Source organism: Haliaeetus albicilla, chromosome 18, assembly GCF_947461875.1.
Source record: "Haliaeetus albicilla chromosome 18, bHalAlb1.1, whole genome shotgun sequence".
NCBI classification, from domain to species: Eukaryota; Metazoa; Chordata; class Aves; order Accipitriformes; family Accipitridae; genus Haliaeetus; species Haliaeetus albicilla.
The window spans coordinates 26,821,731-26,849,062 of record NC_091500.1 but is presented as its reverse complement, the minus strand read 5'-3'; the positions used below and the strand labels follow the sequence as shown (position 1 = coordinate 26,849,062).

Genomic DNA, 27,332 nt, shown 5'->3' with positions numbered 1-27,332 from the left:
ATAGCTAGAAAATAGTGAGTAGAATTTTAACTGTGGATATTAAATGATTACAACTTCACACAAAATTACAACATTAACAGCAATAAAAGAATATTTATGGATTATGGCTGTGAGTAATGACTCCAGTGCGGATGATCCTGGCTTACACAGTGGTATGGCAAATCGGTGACAAACACACATGAGCCTTCTGTGTGTTCTTATATCACTGAAATGCAGGAATGTCACCGTGAAGGCCAGGGGATCTGTTCATATGTAAAACCAGTGGAAGAAGAAGCAGTTTCCTCCAGATACTTTGATCATCATTAATATGCAATACGCCTAAACACTTAATGCCTAGCAAACTTTGTACAATAGCTGCACATTTAAGTATAATAGAATACTTTGTGTTCACTATTTGTCTTCTTTCCTGCATGTGGTTTGTGAGAGGTTATGAAGGGTTAACTACAGTTAGGAGGCAAGGACATGCTGGGAAACGTAGCCAGCTGTTGAATGAAGCATTGAGAAATGAGCAGGACCATTACTCAAGGCAGTTTCCCTGCCTAAAAAACAGGAAGCATCATCTTCTGGATCTGAATTCTTAACAGCAGACCTTTGAAGTGACTTCAAAGAGATCAGGTGATTAAAACAGACAGAGGAAGCGAAGGGAAAGGCTGACCCTGGGCCACAGGAGATGCTGGGACACAGGGAGGGATGGGCTGGGGGTTGCAGACAGGAGCCTGGCCAGCGGCTCCAGCCTCCAACCAACACTGGGGGCTAATACAACAGCCTCCCTCTAGGACTGTACTATTGACTGCTTTGGGGAAATCGGTACATGCTGGTTCGTTTCACAGAGAAAAAATGTTCCTCACTGCTGATGGTCTCCGCCTTGTGAGAGCAGCACCCCCTGACTTGCCCTGCTCTAAGGCCACGGGGTGAAGGAAGAATCCCGAAGCTCTCAGGAGTAGTAGCAGAGCAAATCAGGCTTAGGAGAGGTCTGTTCATCCACAGGAACAGCAGCTGGGGCTAACTGTGTGTTTTCCGTGAGGGTATATTGATAAAACTCTAGCTGAGAGCAAAAATATTCTTTGGGATAAGTACACAACATATCCTTCATATCCCCGAAAACTTATTCTAAGAGTTTTTCCACGGAATATTCTTAATGCGGAGTGGAAAGCGAGCAATCATTTCCTTCTATTTCAGAAAAGTTTAATACAGCTGCAGTATCTCAGTTGGCAATTACAGAAACATTAGAGATACAATTAAAGGAATTTTCTGAAGGTTTTATCCATTATCTCACAAGCTCATGAAAAATCTCATTATTAGCATAGTTGTCATTAGCATCATATACTATTTGAAAAAAGCAATGCTTAGACATTTTAACTGCCCAGATTGGTACTCTGGTGCGGCTGGAATATTAATAAGGTGCAAAAAACCTTTCAGAACATCTAAAACTAAATCTAAATTAATTTCATTTAACTGACGTGTCAACTAACTTATTTAATTAAAGGACCATCTACTATTTGGAGAGAAAAAGAAAGGACTATCTCATGCAGTTCTAGCACAATGCTATTAATTTCCAACCTAGAACAACAGTGTAAACTTTAAGTACTCTTCTCATTTAAGTACTCATTTGATTTCCCTCATTTTGCTTCATTTTGTGCCTGATTGCATAAGAGGGTTGTTTGCTTTTTTTTTTTTTTTTGGGGGGGGGGTGTCTGCAATCATTTTGTGGAACATCTTTAATGTTCTGTGCAGCAGCAGCAGTTCACAGATCACAGGCTGAATAATGCGAAACTAAATCAGGAAACATTAAATCTGTCAAAGTAAGACCCCAGAGCAAACTTTGTACCCACAGAGATGGCTTACATAGACATAGTCTGCAGAAGATAAAACAGTTATAAAATTCGCAGTGCAGCTCGCACGTTAAACCCAAAGGTTACCATAAATAAACACCGTGCATCCCTTGAGGATACTCGCTCAAGGAAGATTGTTGCATGAGAAGAATAGCAACAGCTCCACGTGCAGCAGAAGGTACGGCTTCAGGCTTCGTGCAGGAAGGGGAGAATTGAGGTTTCTCTCTCTTTCCCTTTCTGCCTCCTGTGGCACATGCTAGGGACGTGCCTGAAGCTGGGGGTTGCAGGCAGGAACGGGACACACCACCCTGGGCTGCTGCAGGAAAGTCTGACTCCTCGAGCTTCAGCAGAGCAACGAGGATGCTGGAGGGGCCATGCAGCAGCTGTTTGAAAGTGCCCCAAAATCACAGTACAAGGGGAGAGAGATGGGAGTGTAGGAGACAGGCCTAAGTGCTGGTAGGCAGGTGGAAAGGCAGCTCCTTTAGCCTTCCTGATAAACTAGGCTCACAGGATAATTCAGGCTGGAAAGGACCTCGGGAAGCCCCCAGTCCAACCTCGCGCCCAAAGCAGGACCAGTTGTGGTGTCAGGCCAGGTTGCTGAGGGCTTTATCCAGTTGTGTCTTGAAAAGCCCCAAGGACGTAGATGGCATCTGGGCAACCTGCTCTGGAGCTGGGCTGTCCTCGTGGAAAGGTTCTCCTTATGTCTAGGCTGAACCTCTCTCGTTTCACTTTACATCCTTTGCCTCTTGTCCTCCTTAGTTCACACACGTTGCTGTGTGTCTACTAACCAGCAGTAACACTCTGCTCCTTTGGAAAGCAAAACAAGGAAGGTTTGATAGTAACACTCACGCTAAATCTTCCTTTATTGATCTGCATGGTTAATAACTACTTTCTGTCTTTAACCTGTTCCACAGAGCTGGGAACGAAACATGTTTTCCATCTCTGACTGTGTTTTTGAGATTTAGAGGGTAGATTCTGGTTCAAAACCACAGATGAAAAATGAAATCTTTCTAGTAAAATAAGTTTCAAAATGATATTTACAAAGTCATTCCAGTCAATCATGTTTGGCTGTTGTTTATGTTTGTCATTTTGTACGTGCAGGCTTATTTGAAAGCCAGTGTTCATTTTGAACTGGATGGGCTGGAATTTCCACTTCCAGAATGACTGAACGCAGTGGTCAAGCTGCTTCAGAAATTTTTTTCTAAATCTTTTCAAGTTGAAAAATTCGCAGAAATAGCTCACCCTGAAGGGCAAAACAAAAATGAGAAATGAAATGAAAAAGCTTTCATTTCAGGGCATTGGTATCTTCTTCCAAAAAATTTTCAGCTAAAAATCCCTGACTAGCTGTAGTCTGTGCAGTTCATATCCAGTCTAGTTATAATATTTTTTTTTTTCATTAAGGAGTGATTAGATATTTTTTTTTTATAATTACCAAGATGCAAACTTAAGAAGATTCACTTATGCAACGATGTACTGATAAAGGTATAGGTGCATGGGAGTAGTTTAATGGCATGATAAACAATGAAAACATACAAATAGTAAAACTGATAAATAAAATCCAAAACCAGTTTGATTTTGAGTATTTCTGGTCCTATATAGCTACTCAGTTCAAAGTGCTTTAAAGAGAGTTATAATCAGAGAGGTGCTTAGCACTTTATAAAAATCTGTCCCTTTCAAAGGGTTTCTTACTGGTTGTCTTAAAATGCATTCCCAGACTTTTGCTGCTTCAGTGAACCCTGGGTACAATATGCAGATCTACAACCAAAGAAATCTGTTACAAAGAAGGAAAACCAAAGCAAAGCGCCTGATTTTGAAAGAAGCTTCAGACTGATGGTTGCGTTTATTGGTGCTAGTCCAGCTGTTCGTAAGGGAGCGTAGAGCATCGTTCTGTAGTCAAGCTTAGCCTCTGGCTTACAGCAGGTATTTCAATTACTTGTTCAATTAGTGTGGCCGCTCCCTCAGCACGGCTCAACAAACACCTCCCTAAAACATGGGGAGATACTGGCACAGGCTTGGTGATAAAGGTGCTCGGCTCTCCGTCTCTTCACCAGTTGTTAACAAGGGTGCCTTGAATTTGGCCGCCCTGGGAGCTAATCCATAGAGGAATCTGCCTCTATCTGTGGCTAGCAAGAGAACACGCGGCTGATGAAGGAGGACAGTGAGCCCCTTCCTGACCCTGCAGAGGGTGTGTATATCTTCTGGGTAGAATTCATCCTACAAATGTTAAGCAATATTGCTTAAAAAAGAAACAAACAAAGAATTACCCTTTTATTGCCACAGTAGATTTCTTAATGCAAAATCAAACAGGCTAATTTAAGAGTACCATTGAAACTAATACAATGATTGTGGAACAAGTCACGTAGAAACCTCCTTAGTTAAAATTTCAAAAAGCCAAAGATATTTATTCAAAGCTGCAAGTGCTGTAAATTACAATGACTAATGTTAAAAGAGATTTACGCAGCACAGTTGTTCCCGTCTTTTTTACAAGGCTATAAAGTTAGACCCAACCTATTCAAATAAACCTAGTTGTAAGTTACAGAAGTATTTCAGTCAAATAATGAAGCAGGAGAAACTTATTCAGCACTCTGTCCTGAAGGTTATAATGCATATAACTCAGAAAATTAAAAAATTGAGACATTAAGGGGCAATTTAGGATCTCTTACCGGCTAGACAGAAAGGAAATGAGATGGCAGCAGCCAGCTGTACAACGTGCACGGGGAAAGTATTGCAACTTGTCCCTGGCTGCTGCAGAGAGGTAAATGGAAGATTTTTTTAATTTTATTTTTGCAGTGGCATTACTACGTACTGGGAAGAGCAAAAATGGACCAGAAACCAGATCAGCGAGAGTACCACCTGCACAACACCCTTTTTTTTTTTTACATTGATCCAAATTTTTAAGCCTCAAAAGCCAGCCTAGTTTCTGTCTGACTGGGAAGTCACTGGGGCCCAGTCAGCTGTCAGTATTACAGTCTTCTGATCACTTAAATTCTGCTTTTAGTCACCCCTAAGGGGCCTGAATCTTGCTGGCAGAGAGAGAATCATCACCCCTCTCACATCTATGCCTTTCAAGTTTCCGAGTTAAGCTGTCTTCCATTTATAGCACTCGAGCTACCTGGTGCATCTCTGCCTGGTCTGTGTGTGTCCCTGGTTGGTGTAGAAGGTTCACACAAAGCTGAGGGGAAACCAGTAGCTCCTCAAGTCTACCCCTGTAGGAGCACCACTGTTGGAGCTGAGCCATCAGGTAGCAAAACAGATAAGGACAAAAAAAGAGGGGCCTGTTGACTGAGGCGTTTATTCAGGGGAAGAAGGAATCCTGCCTTTTGGTCGTTGCATCCAGCTCTGCTTCTTTATTTTAGCTTAGAGGACAAATAGACGATATAAAAATGTGGTTGCATGGCTTGGTTAGAAGTCAAGTCTTAGCTGGCTACATAGAAACCTGTGGAAGAACTGCTGAATCTTAATCTCCCAAGTGCTAGTCCAGTCCTTCATTTAAAAATATTGCCCATCCTGAAAATCAGGATTTGGAACTGCCCTCTCTTGGGTGTAAATCAGCATGGAAATTGCCTCAGTGTTATTTAGATGTAGCAGCTGCAGGCTCTAGTAATAGCTGGAAGTAATGAATACATTATTAACTGTGTTTTACAGCAAGCAAGACCCATTCATTCACACTACTTTTATTTTATGATTCATCTCTGGTTTTTCATCTATACAGGGAATATGCATCATGTACATGAAAAAAATCCCAACCAAAAAGATATTTGAAAAAATCTGTCATTGGGTTGCTCTTTTCTATACCCTTTCTTCTGCTGATGATCCTTTTATGCCTGCATCATCATCATACTGAAAGCAAATTAATTATATGTTTCCTAAGTATCACTTCATATAATTGATTAGTAGCTAAAGTAAACCTCAAAGAATGCTCCGTTCTTAAGTTTGGAGGTCAGTGAGGAACCATCTGCAAGACCAGAGCTGTTTATAATATGACCTTTTTTCTGAGGCATTTTAGTACCTTGTCAGGTCAAACACATAAATATTACATTTTTTTTTAAATTTAGTTCTATAAATATTATATATACACAAAAACCATGGGCTATAATCAGTTATCATATGAAGACTGGTATCAAACTAATACATGGGTACCAAACCTCAGAAACCAAGAATGGCTTATATGACAGTTTTGTCATCTCTTCTACGGTTGTGTCTATACTTTTGCCAACACAAAAGAACAGAGATATCTGAGCAGGCTTTGAACTATGACACTTCAGATACTTTAGCAATCTCATTATAAATGCAAAATTGGCTGTTGCTTGAACATTCCTCTGAAGTATCATTATGCAGTGATGCTGTTGCTATGCTGTACCCATAAACGCATGGGTAGCAGTGTGGGGAGGAAAGGAATTTCTTTCAGGAAATGAGGAAAAAAACTGAAGACCAGGCCTCTTATCATTGTTGCGTGCATGAAATTTTCATCAGATGAGGAACACTGCAGACCAGACTTGCTTGAGACTTCTCAGAAGTGCTTACAGGAGTAGAGCTATTAACTCACCATACCGATAAGGTCAGATTCCTATTTCTTATGGTTCTATGGCATTTTGTGTTTTCCACTGGAGAAATGACAAATCACACCACTGGTCCCTTTTCCTGCCTCCTCAGTGCTTCTCCCTGCCACAACAGTCTGCTCCCACCTGAAAAGGGACTTCAGAAGTATCAGTGGGGGGAGACTTTTTCGCTTTTTCCCTTTCTGTGATGTTCACGAAGATGTTTCAGTTTCGCAAACTGCTCACCTGCCAGTAACAGAAACCTCACCAAGACCTGGCGTGGTCATTCATCAACATCAAGAGAAAAGATTTTGGGACTGGATTTTCTAATTATTAAACCTGACAGTGCAGAACAGGATGCAGGTCTTCTACCTCTAGATCCGAGCTCCACTCTTGAAATAAATAAATAGAAACAATTCCAGGGAGGATAGGGGATACCTACAGAGTGTTTGGTCAGGGGTTCATCCAGTTGTTGGGAAGCACTAAAAACCCCAGGTGAGGTTCCCCCTCCACTGCGCGCTGAGCACCGTGCTGGCACAGCCTCTGCCTCACCTCCGCGGTGCCCTGCGTGGGCAAACTCAGCTCTTCGCTCACGTAAATAACAGAGGGTTGTAGCTTTTGTAATTTTCTGAGATTTGCGTTCGAAGACTAAAGACGCAGGTAAACATGGTGCTCTGTGTGAAATGCTCGCCTGGGCTTTACAACGCTTTTAGTTGTCACCTTATTTTGTTTGTCACTTCAAAGCGCTGCAAATTTGGCTTGCTGCTGGCAGGGAATTAAAATATGCCAATGTTCATTTTGGCTGCCTCAGGCAGATGGAGGGACTAATATCTTCTCTTCTCTGATTCTTCTTCCTGTTTAATTAAGAGATTTGTAGGCATGTATTCAAGTATTATGACATAAATGCTTTGACCTACATTTCCTCTCACATTAAAACAATTTCTAAAGGGTTCAAGGGCATAATGGTTCTTGCTTCTCAAGTAAGAGGAAAAAAGTATTCAATTACTCGTGAAAGAGCACACTAAAACATGTTTCATGGTATACTTCCTGAAACTTGAGGTAGCTAAAGTTTGCAAGGTCATGTCTTTTGTGTTTCCTATAATTCTGGAACCCAAGGCATCGTGGTAATGGAGTTATTTACAATTCAAAGGAAGAGAATTTATTAATTAATAAAAGGTATTTGATCTTGGGGGAGGAAAAATTAAAATTTATTTCGAAAAAGAGAAACAAATACATTATTCCTGTTCTAACATATAAATTTATTTTTTATTTAATTTATTTATTATTCAGACTTTCTAAGACTTGCCATCTAAAGACGTCTATAGATTCCTGATGTTCTTCTGAAAATAAGCTCTCCAAGTTGTCCATGTGACCAAAATTCAGTATGTTATTCCCTAGAAAGATGACCTTTCTGAAGTGCAGACTCACGTGTGAACCCTGGAACTCTCATTACGTGACTGAAAGCATCCTTTCCAAAATTACAAAAGTAATTTTCAGGCTTTACAGATTTGAAAAGTATTTATGTCTCTCCCTTAAAAATCAGTAAGAGTTGAGCACAATGAGTCTTTTCAAGATATGCTTGTTTGCAAAATATAAGGTGTAAATCTTCAATTTCCAAATCCCTGCCATGATTTTTAACATTTTACTTCAAAACTGAACACGAGAGATTTATCACATCTGCTGTTGTTTATTTCTTTTTGTTGCTACTAGGTCAGTAAAAGCAGGTGTGCGTCAGACCTTATGCGAGTGTATATCGAGTGTATATCCAAGTGTAATGCTCACTCTTTTTCATGAGGTTTAATAGTGCTTGCTCAAGGAAATGCAAATTAAGTAAATGTTGATTGAATTCAGACTGTCACCTATCAACTTCATTTACTATTAATGTCTCAAGGTCATGAGATTAACTTTGTTATAAATAATTGATCTGAAAATAATACAAACAAATTATTGGCTTGTGAACTGAATAAGATATTGCCTGTTAATCTAAAGATTATAGACTGTAAATGTTCATCTACTGAGAAAGTAAACTCTTCTGAATTGTAGATCATTGTTGAATATACCTGATGTCTCTAGAGCTGGTCAAGCTGGAAAATAAGCGTGTGTTTGTATGTACATACGTATATATACACATATATAACCTTCAAAATATTAGCTCTATAACAAGGGATACTCCTCAGGAAAAATATATTTCAGTACAGATTTTGTTTTAAAAATCCCACAGAGGGGTGAATGAAACAATGCAATAAATGGGGGGTTAAACACAAGTCTGTGAAAAGTAGGTTTGAAGACCAGTGTAAGAGGTACAACTTGTGCCCATGGGTTTTCAGCAGAGAGCTAAAACCAATATATAGTGTAGAAGCCCTGCTAGTAGAAAAAGTATGAACATGTATGAAACACAAAGGTGTCCTCTGGCTTACTCTCATTTTCATTGCTTTTTGCTCTCTGGCCACATCTGTGGGGTAGGTGGGGGAAAAAAAAAGGACAAAAATGCTTCAGGCAAAACTTTCATTTTGTTTATAATCTCCTAAAGGTTCAATACTTTATTGTTTGGGCAGTTTTATTGCTCTAAGTCTGCACACTGTGTACAATGAAACCATAAGGAAATTAAGTTTAAAAAAAACCTAGTTTGTGGAACATCCGTTCTTGAAATCTGCAGAGGGAGGCACGGTTCTCTCTTGCAGCTCATGTCTTCCCAGCAAGTGGAAAGGACACACTTTTAGATCTATGATTTGTGGTCCTGTCTCTGCCCAATCATTTGAAGCATCAAAGGATGATGGCGTGGTCCCTTGGACAATGGCAGAGAGGCTCTGCTGTGAGTTACTTGGCTGAAAAGAGATTGTGTGCAGTGACATTTCTCCAGAATATTCCCACCACCACTAAGACTTTGCAATGCAGGGACCATCTGAGCCAAAGGTGGGTGTCAGTGAAATAACTGAAACCCAGCAGTATACTTATTTAAGTGTCAAATACCCAGTGACAGATGCTGTCCTCCTAAAGGCTTTTTATGTAGGATGTGAGAGCAAAATCTGCTGACAAACAGGTTTCTGATCTTCCCAGTTTTTTTTCCTCTAGCTCCTTGTTTTTTTCCCAAAGCCCTTGCCCTGCTCAGAAGAGGAGGAACAGAGGATATGAATCTTGAGGTGTCCAGAACACCTTTACAGCACTTCTCTGGCTGACAGGGTTATCAGCATGAGAATAAGTATAGGGAAGCAACCACCTGCTTCCCTATGGCTTATATTGATCTTTGTAATGCTTTTAATTAGAGAAAACATCACGAGGAGTTTCTGAGCGCACCGTGACCCCTAGCCCTGGCTGTCTTATTGACTTGTCCACTTAAAGACCGAGTCCTCAGCTTCTCCTGGAAGCAAGCGTCCAGGGACTTCAACAAAGCTGTTACCAAACTGTAAGAGTTGACTTTCTGTTCCACCTTGGAAAGCACTGAGATATTTTCACTTTGAAGAGCAAGTCAAACAGAACAGTTGAGAAGACCATGGCTGATGGGTTTGAAACTGGCCTTTGCACATGAAGAGTAATGGTTAATCTTTTTTGTTATTCGTTGATTACGTACTGACATTTATCACAGTGTGGTGCCCCAAGTACCACGACTTCAAGATAAAAAATAGCTGGGTGTCTCAAATACAGGGTGAAAGTTGGTAATTTCTGATACATAGGGAAAAGCTGTTTATTATATACAAAGATCTGCAACATCAAGTGACAATTTTACAGGCATTTAATAGAAACAAGATTTTCGGTCAGTATGTGCTTGTACTAAACAAGACCCAGTTTACACACCTGGAAATGGACTCTCCAAGTCCCTCATATTATTGGTAAATTCAAGGCAGTGGTACTGGATGGAGGTAAAAAGAGGAAACACCCGTGTCTGCACCCGGAGCTGCTCCGGCGAACGAGAGCAGTGCAGCCTCGGGCTTCCCATCTGCCGAAAGAGGATGACAGCTCTAACTCAGCTACAAGGAATTCTTTGAGATTCAAGCAATTCTGCCGTAACTCACTCTAATTATTCTAGTTTTCAACAATGGCTTTGCAAAGACTGGCACATTTTAATTTTCAGTAATGAATGCCACACAAGTATTTTCCCTTCAGAAATCCCCAACTCATACAGTCATCAGTCTGTCCTCATTTGGCTATAGGCATAGCTTCCTACTCAGTCCAATCAGTATGTCCAGAAAATGAAAAAGTTCAGTTTTTTAAATATTTACCTAGCGATGCTGCAATGCTGCAGACAGAGTTGCTGGCAGGGTAAGTTTAGGTTGGACCTAAGTGAGGAAAACAGGAAGGAAAGAAGAAGAGATGGGAATTATAATGACTTCTTGTGTGTGGGAACTGAGAAAAGGCTTGAGCTCAATTACCTGAGATGAATTTTACTTATATTACTATGTAAGTAGAAGTTCCTGTACAAGTAGGAGCCTTGGTATTATGCACACAGGTACATGCATGTGCGCTGGCATACATACTGCCACAACCCCAACCATCAAAGTTTTCATATGTGCTGAGTAACCACCCCACTGTTTTATAACCTTTGTCTTTTTAACTCTTCACTTCCTCTCTTCATTTCCTTCCTCCATTAAGTCTAAATATAGACCCTAAGCTGTTCAGAAAGGCTACTGTGCTTCCTACTGTTTTTTCAAAGGCACCAAGCAAATATTCAGGATTTAAAATCAATTTCTCATTAGCCATTCAGTAGTAGCATGCACTTATGCATGGAGTTGGCTGAAGCCAATTCTCTCAAGCAATGTGATGGAAGTGATTTTTTCCAATAGCATTTACAAGGCAAGAGGTAGGCAAACAGATTTCTGAAGGATGTTTCATGTAAATAGGAAAGAGGAAAATAAGGTGGAGGTGGAAGGAGGACACAGAAGAGACTATTGAACCTGACATAGCTAGCAAGGCCGAATTAACAGGAAGGCAAACAAATCCAAAATGTCAGAGCAAGGAGGTGATACAAGTAAACATGGGATGCTAACATAATTGACCTCACCCTGTTTAATTTTTGATCCAGCTTATTGCTACCTATATTTTATTCCAGAAATGTTACACTGAAGTAATGTCAGCTTTGGTGCTTTCTCTGTTGTTTGGGTGGACTCTTGGTCCCGTAGAAGGTGCAGCAGATGTGCAGTGATGCTGTCACAAAGCAGCTTTGAGACCTCAGTTTATAACTCTTCACTCAACACATCTGATGTCAGCGTTTTTAAAAAGATGTTCTACATTTTGAAATGAGAAATGTTAATAACATCATGAGCCAGTGAAAACAAGAACACAGGAAAGAGCTGAGCTTTAAAAGAAACATTTTATTTGGTAAAAAATAAAGGAATAAATTATTTCAAGACAAGTTTTGGTTTGTATCTGTACATACACAGTATATCCATAACATAGCTGCTATGTAATCCAGGAGTTCCATCTTAAGAAAAAGGATTTACATATCAAGTAACAATTTTAAATGAAACCAGCAGTCTTTTACATCCATCAGTACTGAAACCAACTTGATGGAATTCCCTCCCTGACCCACCCCCCGAAATACCCAGTAATATCTATTCTGGGCCTTGTGTGTCTGTAGCACCCCTCATACTTGTTTTACACCATCTAGAGCGGTGTTTCTCAGCTTTTTTTTAATCAAAGAGCACCTGATTATTCTTTTTTTTTTTTTTCCTGCAGCATTGGTGTACCAGCTTTCATTTTCAACTGGTAAAAAGTACATTATGAATGTTCACTTACGAGTTTTCTGATTTTACTTGCTTCCTTTGCTGTACATGGAAATATGTGCAAATGCTTTTCTGTTTTGTCTAGTTGTGGTTTTTTAGTCATCTGAATTCACTTCCATGTCAACTTTGAAATCTTATGGATCATGAGGGATCCACAGATCCTGCACTAAGGAAGATTGATCTAAACTCTGAAACCAGAATAATGATATTTTAACACCAGCTAACGTGACATCTGGAAGAAACATGTCAGACATGGTGTTGAAACAGGATATCACCATGGGTCAAAATTAGACATGGCCCAAAGAAAAGAATGAAACCATATATTCAGCAGTCTTCCAAAATACATCAGCTAGGACTACACTGAGATTTTTTACACCAAAATCTAACAAACATGTATGCTTGGTGTTATGCTTTATCCAGAGACTGCCTAGTTCAAAACGCTAAGTGTGTGTTTAATGCCTTGTTGGATCGGTTCTTCAGAGTATTATTCAAGGGCTTGGGAAGCTGTAGACAGTCTGAATTTTGAGCATGCTGATTGTTAAACGAGGCAAGAAGAGACAACGTACAAATGACATGCGAGTCCTGTGGTTGAATGCTAATAAATGAGTTGCATTCATTTCTCAAACACAAAAAAATATTGCCACTGGTGCACAGTCTTTGAAAATATTTCTACTTCAACTGTCATAAATTTTATCTGCTTTGGAGAGAAAAGAAGCAATTTTTATCCCAGCTGTATTTACATATGGAAGCAACACTATCAAAATAAACATGTTTCATGGGCCTCTTATCAGAACTGATTATTTCCCCCCCTAAATATTTTTTGCACTTATCCATGGAATTTTTAGTTCGTGTAACACATGTGGTGGGAAAAAAGATGCATAGTTTCAGAGAAGCTTCTTCTGAAGGCATATCCAGTCATTTTTAGTAAATCAGATTCTCTTCCAGAAATATGCAAAGATATTTTCAATATATACACATATTGATTTGGGAGTGTAGCCTCCTGTATCCCCCTGGCTTTTCAGAAATAGGACTTGACCACTTTTTAAAGTGTTACATCTATGAAAATTGCTTTTAAATATGACCTGAGGGGATCATTCTAAGCAAGAAGGAGGTTAAGGGGATTAAAACTTAAGCAGTCAACATCACTAAAGTAGAAATCTGCACTACTAGCTTTGCTTAACAGCAAAGCAGCTCTGTTCTGAGCTGTCCAAGAGCAAATGTTTTCTTCCATCCTGTTTCTCAACACAGAAAACAGTTCTCAGAACATGCAACATGTCTTTGGCAACATGTTAAAATGTGAAGAAGAGAGACCTAACTGTAACTCTTAGTTTTGAGTTGAAAATGATGCAAAATGCCAGACCCTATAGAAAGGTACCAAGACATCTGTAAGCACCTGTATGAAATAAAAAATGAAATGGCAAGAGGGCCTTCTGAGCATTGCAGTCTCCTCTCTTGTCACCAGAGTGCTAGTGGAATATGTACTCATGCAAGCGAAGACAAAATTGGAGTAACGTCTCAATTACCCGTGAATTACTGCAGCTTTATGTTGCTCTAACTCTCCTGCCTTAAATGAAAACTAAAAAAACCCCAGATACTGTCCTGTGCAGTACAACCTTGGTATGGGGAATAAATTACAGTGAGTACCACAGTAATCTTACTGATCTCTCTGCATTACACAGTTGCAAAGCTACTTGTTGGTTGTACAGCTTATCCCACATAATGCTACAAATGAAAAAAAATAAAATTCTTATACAGCTTAGTGGAGCCATTTTCGATTTTATTTTTACATTGTCTTGCAACAGATTTTGGTCTTATTTTTCTTATGACTTCTTTTATAAACAACAACATTTCCTAATACATTTCAGAAAGCTAAAAAATGATCAAACATTTTTTTTCTCTGAAAAGTACTTTTTCACTTATCAATGCACAAACATCTATTGCCTAATAAGCTTTTTTTTCCTCTCAAGGTTTGTAACAAATACTACTGCCTTCATGTATTAGACAGCTGGAAATTTAATATTTCTTAATTTTTAACCTTTCATTACATCTAGTGCATGTTCGTCAGCATGAATAAAGAGTGCAGTGTAAGCACATCAATAAGAGAACAACCAACATTTTGCAATCTGAGGTGGTAAAAATTGTTTATTACAAGGCTGAAGAAATGAAGCAATTGATTGACTGGGTATTATGACCATATGTAGGGGTGGTTTATTTATGACATGAATTGAATGGGCACCATATGGGGAGCCTGTATCTCCCAGCTGCACTGCCCACGGTGGTCTTGAGGGCCACGCTCAGTGTTGCAAAACTGATCAGCTTTTGCACGGCCACCCTCCTAGATCTATTACGGTGCTAATGGAGTTTTATTTAATGTAGAAATGACACATCATTTTTTATGGGTTTCACAACTCCCAAGTCATTTGGCCAAATGACCGTCACACACGGCAACAGCTATTACTTCACAGCCTTACAAAACTGGGAGTGCGTTGGGTGTGTGCAGGGTGTAACAAGCTTGCGACGTGCAGAGCACGTTTAGGACACATTGAACAAAATGCATCGCCTTGGAAAAGCAGAAACATCACGACAAGCTTGAGAAAAGGAAGTGCAAAAATATAAACTTTATTTTTCCCTCCAGAAATGTGCAAATCCTTTTTCTTCACTGATGCAGGTCATTTTTTCCCCCCCCTACTTTTCCCTTCTATTTTGTGAACAGCTGGTTTCCCACAGAGACATGAGGCAAATCAGACAGGACTGGGCGAGTGCTGTTTTTCCCACCTTTAACACAATTCTGGAGGGAACGATGTAACAGTTGGTCCCTGCACCACCAGTGGAGCTCCCCAGTGTGCTCCCCCACCTCCAAAAGCCCAACTGCAGGCAGGGCATTGGGCTCCTCTTCCCACGGCTGGGTCTTGTAACATCCCTAAAATAGTGGTGTCAGTACATTAAGTGCCTGATCCTACTTCCACTGAGGTCCGTGGTGGTCTTTTGCATTCATTTCAATTAACCTTGGATCAGGCCTTAATGTAGCAACATTCCTATGCAGGATCTGTGAGGAGAGACCTAAAAATGAAAAAAAGAGCTGGTTCTACTGTGATTCTTTTTGCATTAAGTCTATGAGTAGGCTTTTCACTGAAGGCTTTTAATCTGTGTAGGTACAAACAGCAGTATAAATCTATAAACATAGATTTCTTGGTAAATTAAAATATCTGCCTTCTCAGGACTCCCTAATTAGCACTCCGAATAATACAGTAAAATATTTCCAAACTGTATCAAAACAGATTTCCCAAAGTTTACTACAAAATGGAAAGCACTGTCACTTCAAAACTTGCCCCAAGACCCTTGTTATCCCTCTCACTTCCTTCCCAAATATAAAACTGTCTACAAGTGTATGTCAGAGCTTGTAAGTATATGAGGGAAAACTAAAGATCCTCCTAAAACCTACCCCCACCATTTTTAGCACCACCTGTGTCTTGATTAAGTTCCTTTGCTGCACTGTTAATTCAGGCACTATCCTGCATAACTATCTGCCCTGCTGAAATATATTAAGAGTTCTATAAAGTACAGTATTGCATTGCTGTTGGCTGTGTAGCTGTGGAATTATGTTGGGCCTACATTGAAAATATGCCTGGAGTACTAAGAAGACACTCTTTGCCTTGGGTCTGAAAATGCTACCTCTGTTGGGGCAGAGTATTTAAGTATAAATGTTCATTTGGGAAAAATACTAACTATAGCAAAGGAGTGAACAAAGTCACCAGTGTTCGTCAAGAAATTCATAACATCTCTTCTGCGGTCACAGGTAAAGGGGACACCTAAACTTTCAGCAGAGGATTGAGACGCAAGACTTTGTCACTCTCATAAATAAATACCATCCCCACAGTGAAACAGTTATTGATATGATGCATCAGCCTAATAAGGTTGCCCCAGAAACAGTTTGAATAAAAAGCTGACACTGCTTCGCTGAAATCCCTGACAGTAACTATGGTGAGTTCACAGGAGCCAGAGCAGATTCTCAGTGAGAAGTAGGTTTCCATATAAAATCTCTTCCCAGGGCCACAAGTAGAAGAGACAAATGAACTCAACCTAGCTGGTGCATGAAATGCTTTTTTGATGTTTCTTTCTAAAGAATAAAGCCAAGACCTTCACAGTGGGACTCCTCCATAGAACACTGTAGGACCTTTCAGGTCTAAGACTGAAGTGGTCTCCTAAAACATGTTCTTGAAACATGAAGACCCTGTATAAGAATTACAAGCTTTCAGCAATTGATTTTCCCAAATTTCTGAATTTGGAACAAAGCTGTCACAGAGCATCTTGCAGATAAATGGTTACGGCATTCTTCTATGAGACAAACTCCACATCCAGAAGGGCATGGGCCAGCTGGATGTTCTGGCTGCACACTGCAGAGGAGAAGTAGATGCCATGCTGCTGCCCAAACACATCAACCTGCCTGTGTTTTTTGTAAGCACTAACCTGGCATAGTCACTTAATATAAGGAAATTTTGTATGACCGAGAGGCTCAGATGAACAAAAATGTGTCCCTTAGACTGCAGTTAGGTGCTTAAATAACTTCATTAAGGTTAAACACTTGCTGCTATCACCCTTCACTGCTACTTTCTTTGGCATAGGAGAGGTGCCTTAGTGTTTGATGTGGTGACTTTTATGAAACTCATTTTTAAATGCCCAATTGCTCCCAGCCTTGTAATATTCATCCTGACATAAGGCAGCATTGCAGGGCTGAGCTTGCAATCTCCCTCATATGCCTAGTCTAAGCACTTGCAATGTTATTTAAAAAAATAGGTTATTAAAGCCAAAGTTGCAAATATATCTGGTGACATTTAAAACAGACTGTTGCATGTAAAACTCAAAAACTTACCTGAGAAATGGAAGTCCACAGACAATTTTTTTTGGAAACACCAAATAGAAAAATGTAACAAAATGCTATTTTTAGAATACATTACAGAATACTGGCATGTTATACAAATGTAATTAACCCATTGAAATTTAAAGTTGTTGTAAGTTATGTTCAAGGCACCTTTTTTATAAATAGCTTTTTTAACGTTCATTCTACATTCACACTAGTTTATCCATGTAAACAAGTCTGTGAAAGCTCAGATTAAGGTCACTTTAAGATCTGTGTGCCAAATACTTCAGAAAAATATCATATTACATGGAAAATTCAATAAAGATAGATAGATCCATCTGCTGCCCAAACAGTTCGATAGATGCTATGGGCTAAATTATTAACAAGATGAAGCCTAAAAGACATTTTCAAAAATTAGTTTAAAGATAAGTAACATGCAATGCATTAACATTTGTGTTTATCATTTGTGTACATAAATGCTGAAAAAATGCAAGCCACTATTCCTAGTGCTATCCTACTTTTAAAGGCCAATTCTTTGGAAACAGTATTATTTGAAGTTTAAAAACATCCTCCATCTTTTTTTCTCCACACTTAATCTTACAATATGCTAGTAAGTACTTTCTTCACAAGGAAAATGTATAAAATTAATCTTACAATATAAACACTATAAACAACTCCCTTGAGACATCTTCTGGACACAGAATTTCCGTAAAGACTTAAGTATCACAATTCTAGGATAAGTATGTAAAAATATGTACATTCATTCCAATGTCCTAGACCCAGGAAGAAACCCAAGTAAGCTCTACAAAAGTTGCCTGTCAGTCTGGTTCAGTTAAGATTATGCTCAGCTTCACTACTCTTGCTGTATTTCAACATAATCAACAAAAGTTTTATTTGTTTTTGTGTAGGAAGTTCCCAAACTTTTGCATAAATCCTCTCAGCTTATTTTCATTAGGCTGCAATGGATGGTAAGCAGTTGAGTTGTAGCTGACCATGTGATTACTCCTGCCATAATTGTTCCCTAAGGTCTTGCTTTTGATATCTGAGAGATGTGAACTGCTGTTGGGTGCATTTCCTGCAGGTTGGTTAGCATTTTCCATCTTGCAGAACGGCTCAAAGCGGCTATAAACACGCCTTTCACTCAAACGACATCTTAGCTCCTCTTGGCGTTTTGAGCTTGCCAGCTGTGGTGTCATCGAACTTGCTCTTTGAAGAGCAGAAAGAGGGGCACTTTCGGGAGTAGTATTTGTGGTGATTTCCTTTACGTCTTGATACTGAATCTGTTCTGTATTAAATCTTGGGGTAGAGGCATCTCCTGCAGTTTCTATGAACTTACTTTCAAGGGGGCACAAGAGAGGACACTTTTTATTGCTTTCATCAGATGGAGGTTTTTGAGGTTTTGGTGACTTTGGAGACTTTGTTGGGCTCCCGGTGACATCTTCTTTACTTCTGTTCAAGCTACCTTGAGAATTTGATGATGTGTTTCTCTTTCTCCTTGGGGAAGAATCTGTCTTATTCTCAGAAATCTTTGGTTTCTGATTCTCTTCTTCAGAAACCAATGTGTCAGAACTACTACACATTCTGTAAAAGGCAGGACCTTTGTTTTTTGACAAATTTTCCTTCTTGTCTGGGGTGAGATTAAGAAGTGACCGCAGTTTCTGGGATCCTTTCTTTAGAAAACTTGGGGAATTCTTACTTTCTTTCTTTGATGTGCAATCCTTACAAGACTCCTCTTTGCTAGCTTCAGAGAGAGCAGCCATAGAGATCGCCTTGCTAGCAGTCGGGCTCTTTAGCTCCCCTTTGAGGTTCTTTTCTTCCTGTGGCAAGTGGTTGGTCACACTGTGCAAACTTTTAGAGCTCTTCAGTGTATCTTCCGGAAGTTTTGGACTAACTGGCTCCTTAAGTCTATGCCTAGTCAATGTGCTGTAAACGTAACTGGATGCATGTTTGTTGGCACCAGGGTCTAATATGGACTTTGAATTAAACATGGGAAAACTTCTCCTTTTTAGCATATTTTCATTTTGAAGGTTCTTCAAATTTTCTGCACGTTTGTCTGCACGCAGTGTTGTGTACAAGTAGAGAGATGAGTCGCCGGTTGCATTTGAATTTACACTAGGTTTTGTGTTGTCTGCAGTCTGAATTCTGTGGTTTTTTGGTGCATCTGATTTAAGTGGGACGTTTGTGCTAAGCTCTTCTGAAATATTACCTGTTCCATTTTCCACACTTGGGGCATGATTAGATGTCCCTTTAGGTGTTGCACTTCCCTCTGACCCAATTATAGTTGAATTTGAAGAACTTGCACAGCTGCTTACTTCCTGCTGTTCAGGTAAAGTTGGCTGAAACACCAATGATGATCGTAAGCGAGAATGAGAATACAGCGCATGAGTTTTAATATTTTCAGCTGTGTCATAGCTATCATATCTGTCACCCAAGGCTGAGCCATTAGACTCTACTGGATAATCTGATTGATCATTCAAATATGACTTAATTCGCCAGTTACGTAGGAATGATTTAGTTGTGTGTTCGAGGGTTGGCATCCTTTGCTGCAGATGGCGGATATGATTATCTGTCCCATTAAAAGACCTCCGCACAATTGAGTTTCTCTCTGCAAGATTTACCTTTGGTCGTGAAAACTGATCGGCAAAACTTTGCTGGGGTGTATTGTAGTTATTTGCATATCCTCCTCGTAATGAAGAAACGATACTAAGGCTATCAGATGGCATTTTCCAAGTATTTGATGGATTGTTGGCTCTATTAATAGCTCTGTTGAGCAATAGGTAAGGTGTCCTTTCTGGCTTCTCTCCAGCATAACTATGTCTCTTCCAGTGCTCATTTTTTTCACTGGGTTGATACTGCTGGATTGGATTTTGCATATTAAAACCTGGATGAAATGGTTGTTTATTATAGGCTTGATTTCTCAAGCCATATTTATCTATTTCATTTACTGCGTATCTTCCATGAGTTTTCCAACAAACAGGATCTATCTTGTGAATCTTGTCTTGCCTACCAAAAAGGTTTCTTTGGCTAGAAACTGAAGCCAAGGAAGACACTGAGTGTTGGTATGTATCATTATCCCAGAGTGTCCTGCGACTGTTTACACGCACTAATTCTGGGGCAAATGAACTAGGAACAGAAGAACGGGCGTACAGTGTCCTGAACTCTTCATCAAAGGATTCAACCAGCTGTCCTGTGATAACTTGAACCATACTGAGGTTGGTTTTTTCAAATGACCACATAAAGCTGAAAGAAGAACAAAATGACCATTAGAAACAGTTCTTTTGAATTAAAGTATTACACTGGTCCTTCTTGATAAGAAAGTTTTCACATAAACCTGGGTTTTGTACAAATGCTTTCTAAATAAATAAATAAATTGCAGGCATGATTCATGTAATTTGGATTTGGAAGGTCTAATCTCATACCAGTCAAACTCAGCTGGAGACTTTCCACTGCTTTCAGTGGGAGCAGGAATGAGTCCATAACTACATAATTGCCCTTATAAAAAGTGGATATTGCAAAAAGTATTCACAAATGTAGAACAGTGGAGTACAAATACCTAATGGAGCAAAATTACCTCTACAAAGACTAAGCCAGGATTGACTAGACCCACTGCATTTAGTCCTGAGTCAGAGAATGTTAATGTGTGGTTATGCTGTGAAAAAAATACATTTGAAATAATATGCAGAATTGCTTCAACAGGTCTGAATGTCCTTCACTCTAAACACATTTTCAAAAAGATGCATCTCAGAATTGTGAAAAAGTTTACATTTTCTACTATGCACACCAGATTGGATATGAACATTTCTTTTAATTCCAATGGTGACATTCTGATGAAGGAAATTTTCTTCTTTTCTACTTTACTTAGAAAGGCTGAACGAACACAGGTTCAAAACTAAGTAGCTACAGCTACTTTATAGCTACAAAATGAGATAAAATACATTAACGTGTACATTTAGGGATGTTTCAACAAGCCTAACATCATGGTGTTGAAAGCATGCAATTTGTAGATTACAACAAAGAAAAAATCTGTTTTGCAATCCTATTTTCATAGGGAAAAAAAAGTGAAAAAATTAAATTAAATCAATGAACTTGTTTTATTTGCATTTGTCTTCTGGATGTTAGAAAATAGGTTTGTTGTATTCATGTAAATAGCTTGATGATTTCATTTTATTTATTTTGTTAGTTTTGTATTTTACAGGAAATAATAGTGTGCTGCAATTAAAATAAATCATGCCGTATAAGTTTTTTCTATTAATTTTCACAATTAAGAATAATGTATTTTGTAATATTTGAAAAAAACCTATAATTTGAATTGAGTTCAGAGAGCAAGAATTCAGAAAGACTCATCTTTCCTGTTATGAATCACTGGATTCTTTTACAAAGCAAACTTAACTTCTACAGAAATTGATGATTCCAGCCTCTGTGATGCTAGGTCTTAAAGCAGTGTTATTTTTCAAGGTGAAATGAGAAAAACTATCACATTCTCACAGACTCTAACACTGTGTGTAGATGTCAAAGCAGGCAGGCTCTCCCTGGACTCTCTTACACTGATTCATTTATGAACTTGTCACTTACTTCACTACCATTTATACACATCAGTCTGAATTTGGGACTGGCCAAGACTCAGAGGAAATAAAAAGCCAGATTTTTGAAAGCTTACAGTGGTGGTAGTCTATGAAAGTCAGTGGCTGTGGATCTGGCACCTTGGCTCTACGCTGGCAGAAATTAATTCAGTAGGCCAAAGGAGAGAAGCGTAGCATGAAAAGAAGGAAAATATTTAATAATGTGTGAGATAAAATTGTCCCTGCTTTAACTTAGTTTTTTTCCAGCTCTGCAAAGCTGTAAGTTCTTCCAGCCTATGCTTCACACACATACACTGGAAATAAAATGGAAAGTGGAATAAAGAAACTTAGTCAAATATGAAGAGAGACTATGTCAACTTAACTTGGGCAATTCTGACTTTGACCATGATACACTACAGAGTGCCATAGAATAAGTCTAAGTTAGCTTTAGAAGATTATTATGAGAAGGAACTACCCAAGAGAGCTTATGAAATAATTTTAGCAGCCTTTTCTGGAGTGAATGTTAAACAAGAATAATTCAGACAATATAAAACTAATCAGGATTTTTCTCCCTTTTTAGCAGGTCTCCAGCTGTAGCAAAAACTATATCCTTTATTTCTCATTTGTGAAAAACTAACAAAAGATCTCAAAATTTGGCTCCGTGTTAGGCTAGTTAGCAATAAATATCTATGATAACTTGTTAAATTACAGAAAAGATAATCAAATTTGCCCATGAAGTTCCCTGGAAGAATTTTCAGAAATAGAAAAAAAACAAATATGCAATAGGAGAGGTACTGAGATGACAGGTTTTCTATGGACACCTCGGTGACTGATCTTACCTGTAAGAACCATATATGACTTTCTTACAGTCAACAAGAATAAATTTTTGTTCCATTTTTCCATGGAATTTTGCTCCTGTTTTAGAATAGTAATCTTGTCCTTTTACTGTCCGTACCCTCATGTTCTGAAAAACACAATTGAAATACTTTAGTTGGTATACTTTATTCCATATTTAGCATCTAGGGCTTTAAAAGACAGAGGTACAGTAGAAGAGTTCTATCATTGCATACTAATAAACTCTGCAGGGAAGTAAACTCTGATCAAACTTGTACCCTAGGAACCCAAAATGGTAGGTCATTGCTTTGTCTTCAAGACTGATAAGATTCCCTGGGCCACAGAAAAAATGAAATTCCGCTTTGCCATAGCCACCACTCCCAGAAATGAGGTTCTGGCACAAGAATTCTTCAACAAGAGAAGGAGGTTTTGTACTGTAAAAAAAAATATAAATCTTTCATCATCTGATGTACAATATTTAGAAGATTTCTAAGCATCTCAGCTAATCAGAGACAACATCTAAAGAGCCAGGATCACTCTTCTTTTAAACACGGCTGCTAGATCTACAAACACAGATACCCCACTCTGAGATGATCTATTGAATGATATCACCTGGTGCCAGAATCACTTGCAGTTTTACCACCAGTAAGATTTCTCAATCAGCTTTGCACCATGGGATCAATCACATTTCTAAATTCAGAGATGCTATCACAACATGCATAGGTAGCACAAACTCTATGCAGCAGTTAAGTTTGAATTCCATTAAGAAGCTTCATGTTTTACTCATGCAAACTCAGTAAATTGCACTGTGGAAATTTTCCATGATGGATCTCAAAAATGTGGTCAATTTTTTCTCCCAGACTGTGGATGAAATTGATTCAGTTGAGTCAGTGTCTTTTTTTTTTCTTTCTCTCTACCATCACTTGTTTTTTTAAGCTCCTAGAAATAAAATAATTCAAAAGAAGTGTTACAACACCTTCTGGAATGTACTAATAAGAATTTTCAAGAAGTCCTTACATGGACGTAGGAAAAAAAAATGCATTTATCAGAAACTTACAGAAAGGTATTTATTTATAGAAAAAATAAAATTTATATTCAACGCAAAGCAACCTACAGCATCTACCTCATGTGGCTGTGAAATACAAAATGCTTTGCAAGACATAAAAATAGCTTGGAATATAGCTGTGAATGATCACAATATTTACTGCAGTTTCTAGCCTTGCAATATTTGTTCTAGCAATGCTAATTTGTGCTAATTTACAAGTGTTCCAGTGGGAGTGAAATCCGTAGTTCACCATTGGCAGTAGGAAAACAGAGTCTATATGATTATTACATAGACTGTATATATGGAAATAGTGGAATATAAGACTTGTGAATACAGAGGAATGTCTTGCTTCATGGGACTGCTACAAGGACAGGCTGAAAATCACAGCAGACGTGCTCTGTAAAGGCCACGTACAGATGGATTGGGGCTGTTCATGAAGCAAAATGGATAAGACTGTGTACAGGGTAAATTCAGCAAAATCAGGGGGATAAAATGAATAGAATAGAATAGAATAGAATAGAATAGAATATTTCAGTTGGAAGGGACCTACGATCATCATCTAGTTAACTGCCTGACCACTTCAGGTCTGATCAAAAGTTAAAGAATATTATGAAGGGCATTGTCCAAATGCCTTCTAAACACTGACAGGCATCAACCACCTCTCTAGGAAGTCTGTTCCAGTGTCTGACCACCCTCTTGGTAAACAAATGCTTCTTCATATCCAGTCTAAACCTCCCCGGTGCAGCTTTGAACCATTCCCATGTGCCCTATTGCTGGATACCAGGGAGAAGACTCCCTCCCCATTTCCCCTCCTCAGGAAGCTGTAGAGATGTTTAAACTTACAAAAGTATTTAAGACTCCAGCCTATAAAGTATGACTGAGTTTGCAATACAGTTACATAAACCTTTATGTCTATGGGAGCACTTACACATTTACCTAAAAAATATTAACTTCTAATAGATCAAGGTTGTAGGAGTTTTAATGACAGTTTCTATGACAATCCAATGAACTTTGTCACTCCAAAAAAGAAAATACAAAAAATTAGGAGAAAATCTCCATGAAATGATAGCACACTTCCAAATAACACATGCTTTCGAAATCAGTATATATTTCACTGTTGGTATCTTAAAACTTTTGTCACAAGAAAAATCAAATCAAAGAAGCAAGAGTTACACTTAAAAGCTGCTGAGTTGGCAAATTATGGTTTGACTCAAGTTATCCAAGTTCTTTAAATTTTATTTATTTATTAGGTGAGTTTTTACTTAGCATTTTTGTCAAGATGTGTGTGAACAAAAATGCAACTCAGTTAAAATGTGCAAAGACAGCATTTAAAAATTACTTTTGTTTGTGACTTGTGACCAAAATGTCTTGCAAATGTGCTACAAATATAAAAGCTAAAGTTTATCTCTTAGTTAGGTAAATAGAAGAAGTATTATCTAGAAGTGCTGTAAAATTTTAAAAAGTAAAAATTTTAAAAGTGAAAAGACAGGTGGATGCTTAGGTCTATTTTCAGGGACAGCTACGAAAGAATCAGTAACAATCCAATTTACATTATTGAATGGGAGGTTAACATAATTTTGCATCTCTACCTGCTAATCACCTTTCATAATCTAGCATTGTGTCTTTCAAGTTTTCTGCACTTTGATTAGAAGTTTTCTTATCAATGAAAGTCAATTTCCCTGTTTGTCCAGTGCAGTTTTTGTTGAACTTTGAACAAGCCAATCCCACTGAAGAAAATTACTCTTTCTCCAGCAGCTACTCAAGCTTTAAGTAAAAGTAATTAAATAAAAAGTTTTTATTTGAAAGTTAAATAGTGTGGAAAAAGTAATTCCTGAAAAAGAAAAAAAGAAAATACTGGAATTCACCCATTCTAAAGATTATCACAACAGTAAACCCTTATTTACTATAAAATAAAATTTTGTGAATTAGTCACGAAATTTGCATTTAGCTCCATGATTGTTTTACCCAATTCTATATACCATGTAATTATTTTTGTATGTCAGATTTCTATGTAACTATATTAAATTATATTTATGTCATTATAATTTGAAAAAGGTAACTTGAGAGGCAGCTTATACCTTTTCAAATAACCATAACAAGTAATGCTGGCCTAAAGATATGCCAGTTGAACACATCAAATCTTATTGAGATAAGGCCTGATTGGTATTGGATGGGATATCACTTGGGAATCTGGAATGCTAGAGGCACAAGCAAGGCTAATGGCTTGCAAATTACCGTACTATACAAAAAAATCCTTTGCCTTAGGTACTCCTAAACTGAAATATAACTTCCAGTAGGCATATCTAGAAAAGGAATAAAATTTACATTAAATTGCTGTTTTTTAAAAAAAATCGTAGCCACTGCTTCCTCTGTTCTCCTTTTTCTTTTCCTTCTCTTCAGTATTATTCCTCCTGCAGTTTTTCTGTCCTGCTTCCTTAATCCTCCACTCTTTCCCTGTCTTGGTAGGTCATCCACTAACAGACAGGAACATGGCATTAGAAAGGCATGTGCCAGGGATCATGCTCATCTTTCTCACATAACACTTCCTTTTCCTCCACAGTTCATCTGGCATTCTTCACCTACTTCAAACCCGCTCTTTAGGTGCCAGGGATGCATACTTTGAATAATCACCCAAAATACAGACAGTATTTGAGGACATATAGTAACAGTGTGTTCCACTTAGGATTAGAAGCAGTAAATATATACATACTGAATTGCAAGCCCCATTTGGTATCAAATACTGGGCTTCACCTTCCTACTTCATTTCATCCTCAGGCTAGAGGACTGCCCTGCTAACAGTAGCATGTCACTGATCACTGCATCATTGTGGGTAAAGCAATAATTCATTTATGAATCCTGAGAGGAAAATCCTAAGCAAATGAGAAACCAACAAACCCACACATAATGAAGGAACCAACCCAATGGGACACACAAACGTATGTAAGATCAGCCACAGTGAGTCAAACAGAAAGTCTGTCTGGTCCTGTAACATGTTTATGTCAGTGACTGCTAGTGGATGCATATGGAATAATACTTTAATCAAGAACTTGATGTTTTAGGAGGTTTTTGAAGGCAGACACAGGTTCTTCTCCCTCCTCCAAAAGCAGGTTGTAGGTAGGACACTCAGGGACATTTGAAACATCCAGCAGCTGCAGTTTAAGGATGGCCATCAGGGCCATCCAGTTAAATGACACCCAAATGATGAACAGGAAACAAGCTCTAACCTCTTTTTATGTACAACTGCACCACTATCTTCCCAGAGAGAGCCACATAAGCATGATTTAAAATTTTGAAGTATAATTCAACATTACACATTTATTTTCATCAGTAAACCCCCTCCAATATGACAGATAAGTACAGTGAATATACTGGTCTCAAACATTTCATTTCAGCACTTCTTATTTGTAGAGTCTGCTTTTATCAGTGTTCAATTACTCACCCTATACTTGCTGTCAAGAAAATGCACAAAGAAGAAAATGGATGTCTACCTAATACTTAGCCTAACAGCTTTAAAGGAAAAAACCACACATTTCTCATATTGTTCATCATTACCAATATTATTTATTAATCTGGGCCTCTTTTCTTAGTAAGAGATAATAGTTGGTGTACAAATGCTAAGTAGTTTTCAAGTTCGCTTCTATTCTAACCTCGAATCTGATTCAATGACCATTGAAGACAAAATCTCAATGACTCCACTGGAATCTGGAGTCCCTTAGCACAGAAGTTTGCTCACAGATACAACACTGTGCTGTGCACTTGTATTTAATAACAAAATTTGACTTAGACTTGGAAGTACTAGAAAACTTTTGATGATTTTGATAATACTGGTGAGAAAAAACAGGCAGCAATCAGGTCTCACAAGCAGCTCCTACTACGCATTTAAGCATGCATATCTGGGAGTAGACTTCACAAAAGGAAAATAAAATCAATTCATTAGTGTTTCTATTTT

The 27,332-nt window shown here is 38.4% G+C and overlaps 1 protein-coding gene across 1 annotated transcript in view; it reads right to left on the bottom strand.

The window, feature by feature from the left end:
* Positions 1 to 11,725: 11,725 nt before the first annotated feature.
* The window catches only part of FAM83B (family with sequence similarity 83 member B), a 56,691-nt gene continuing 41,084 nt past the window's right edge, over positions 11,726 to 27,332 (bottom strand). Inside the window, exons 4-5 of the mRNA XM_069805975.1 lie at positions 22,344 to 22,468; positions 11,726 to 20,185 (exon numbers count right to left, since the gene is read on the bottom strand). Of these exons, the coding sequence (XP_069662076.1) occupies positions 17,836 to 20,185; positions 22,344 to 22,468 (2,475 nt within the window). The 3' untranslated portion in view covers positions 11,726 to 17,835. The remainder of the gene's footprint in view (positions 20,186 to 22,343; positions 22,469 to 27,332) is intronic.